Source organism: Anopheles nili, chromosome 3, assembly GCF_943737925.1.
Source record: "Anopheles nili chromosome 3, idAnoNiliSN_F5_01, whole genome shotgun sequence".
NCBI classification, from domain to species: Eukaryota; Metazoa; Arthropoda; class Insecta; order Diptera; family Culicidae; genus Anopheles; species Anopheles nili.
Genome location: NC_071292.1, coordinates 10789017 through 10791283, shown reverse-complemented (window position 1 = coordinate 10791283; position 2267 = coordinate 10789017). Strand labels below are relative to the sequence as shown.

General features: G+C 44.4%; 1 protein-coding gene across 1 annotated transcript; it reads right to left on the bottom strand.

Annotated features, from left to right (window-relative positions):
- Window positions 1-527: 527 nt before the first annotated feature.
- On the bottom strand, window positions 528-1639 carry LOC128727378 (trypsin-4-like). Its single transcript, XM_053821288.1, has 2 exons — window positions 1518-1639; window positions 528-1326 (listed from the first exon to the last, which is right to left on the bottom strand). Exons 1-2 carry the CDS (start codon window positions 1567-1569, stop codon window positions 602-604), a joined length of 777 nt encoding a protein of 258 aa, XP_053677263.1. The 5' UTR covers window positions 1570-1639; the 3' UTR covers window positions 528-601.
- Window positions 1640-2267: the final 628 nt, after the last annotated feature.

Below are 2267 nucleotides of genomic sequence, written 5' to 3'. Positions count from 1 at the left end.
GCCGTTCACGGCCGATAATTACAAGGCATACGCTTTTAAATTTATGAGAGCATATAATACTGAACGTTTTACATTTTTACATGAAGCGCTTCTATTCTAAAATGTGTTCAAAGTTGTGAAACATTTTACAGTTTTGTTGTTGAATTTCCAACATTTTGACACTCCCAAAACAGTTTCAATGACAGGTTTCTGGTTTATACCACGTGCTGCGAGTGTCTGAGCTGACATTTCAACCTGCATCAGGACATGCATGCAGCGTGTTTGCTTATTCAAATTGAATTTTCTAGTAGTCTCAAATAGATACACAAATATTCATAAATTAACATTCAAAACAGGTGAAATAGAAAAAATAAAAATGATAGAAGAATAGTTGTCGATCAAAAATAAAAAGAACAAGCACTTTGATAGAGAAGAAGACATGCGTTGATCGATTCGCGGTGTCTGAATGAGACAGCAAGAGTGATCAAGGTGATCATATATCGGATGCGCCTTTCCCATTTCGAATAAACTGTTACATGATCTGCTGCTAATAAATATATTTAAACAATATTCTCGCAAAAACGAGAATTCCCAACGAAATGGGTTTTATCTGCGAAGCCGCCTATATTCCGCTAACTTCTCGTATCCAATCACGCACGGCCGAAACCCGAGCGTTGACTCCAGGATAGCCGGGTTTCGCACATCCAGTTGCGAATGAAACAACACCGACCAGCAGATCTTCTACCACAAATGGACCACCGGAATCGCCCTGGCAGGAGTCACTTCCACCGTGGAAAAAGCCACCACACAACATGCGTTCCGATATGTCAACATCTCTTCCATAGGCAGCATCGCAGTCGCTTCGTTGAACGATCGGCACAAAAGTGGCACGCAAAACTCGGTTCGACTGGTATTTGTTCAAAGTTGCACCCCAACCGGAAACCATCGCCTTCGAGCCCGGTGCCGGATCCTCTGCGTCCTGTTCGGGCATCTCGATCGAAGCTATCGTTACTCCATTCAAGTTGAACGGTGTTTTCAGTTCCAGCAAGGCGTAGTCAGATCCATACGTGTCCGGGTCCCAATCCGGGTGGCGGACTATTTGGCTGACCCTGCTAACCTCTCCACCCTTATCCTTCAGCGTCGATCCGGCGCGAACGGCAATCTGGATACTGAAAAGGTTATCGAGGCAGTGGGCTGCCGTTAGCACCCAATTCGGTGAAATGATGGAACCACCGCATGCGTGGCGTCCGTTGATCATCAACGACACTTGGAAGGGGGCCTCAGAGATGTCGATCGGGAATCCACCCACGATCCGAAAATTATGCTTTTGCTTGTTTGCGGATTCGACTGCAGCAATCGTTTCCGAAAAAAGAGAAAGAGACTTTAGTGAGGTGAGGTAGTTCAAAAACCGGATGCCTGATACACAAAACTGATCGCAATTACAGCTATTGTTAAGCTGCATTTCAATAAGTTAATGTGCATTTTTTCAGAATATTTTTTCCCATTTCATCGCAAGCCAAATGGCGTCTTGAACTTACCCGCAACTGCGAATAGCAGCAAACAGCATGCGGCAACAATTCGGTTAGCCATCACTCTTGTTGAGTTTAAAACACTATTTCACGATCGACGAATGCACTTCCCAAGTTCGGCACACTTGTCCAGGCAACTGATACCGAATGATGGTGGTCTGGTCGATTTTATACCTCCTCAAAGATTCGGTCAAATAGGTAAGAGCCTGGCTTATCTGGTTCGCATGTGGCGCATGCCGGCAAGCACTTAAACCGGCCGGTAGCGGCCAAAGAACAGTAGGCGACGATTGCCTTAAGGATGCTTACGGAAGGATTGCGAAAAGCTAGACGTTTGGATTGAATTGCGCACGTGAATCAATGAAAACGACGCAAATCAAGTGCTAGACGCTAATTAACGCTTCAAGAGTGCGGATGAAACGTGTGAGGTAACATGCAGGCATATGATCTCTTGAGTCGCCGCTTCTTGAAACTGTCTCCTCAAGCCGTTAAAGAATGTTATTAAACGCTCGGTAGAAATTACCTTACAAATTATCTAACATTCAATTATATTATGTTTAAGATGAAACAAAAAGAAGACTAGAGCAAACAATTGAGCATTGTGTAACAATTACAAAGCGTTCAAAAGTCCATGGCATAAGCTTATCACCCAAAACGCGTCCGAGAAACGAACTGTTTAACAATTTCAGCTCTCGTTCAAACGAACCGCCCCAATGGCGGGAAAATGCGACAATGTTGCGAAATACGTATCGCCCACACGTG

Excerpts from the sequence above, each read along its gene's own strand:
- LOC128727378 (XM_053821288.1), bottom strand. The coding sequence starts at position 1,569 with ATGGCTAACCGAATTGTTGCCGCATGCTGTTTGCTGCTATTCGCAGTT. Across the intron at positions 1,327-1,517 it reads GCTGCTATTCGCAGTTGCGG|TCGAATCCGCAAACAAGCAA; the intron begins GTAAGTTCAAGA and ends CGATTGCTGCAG.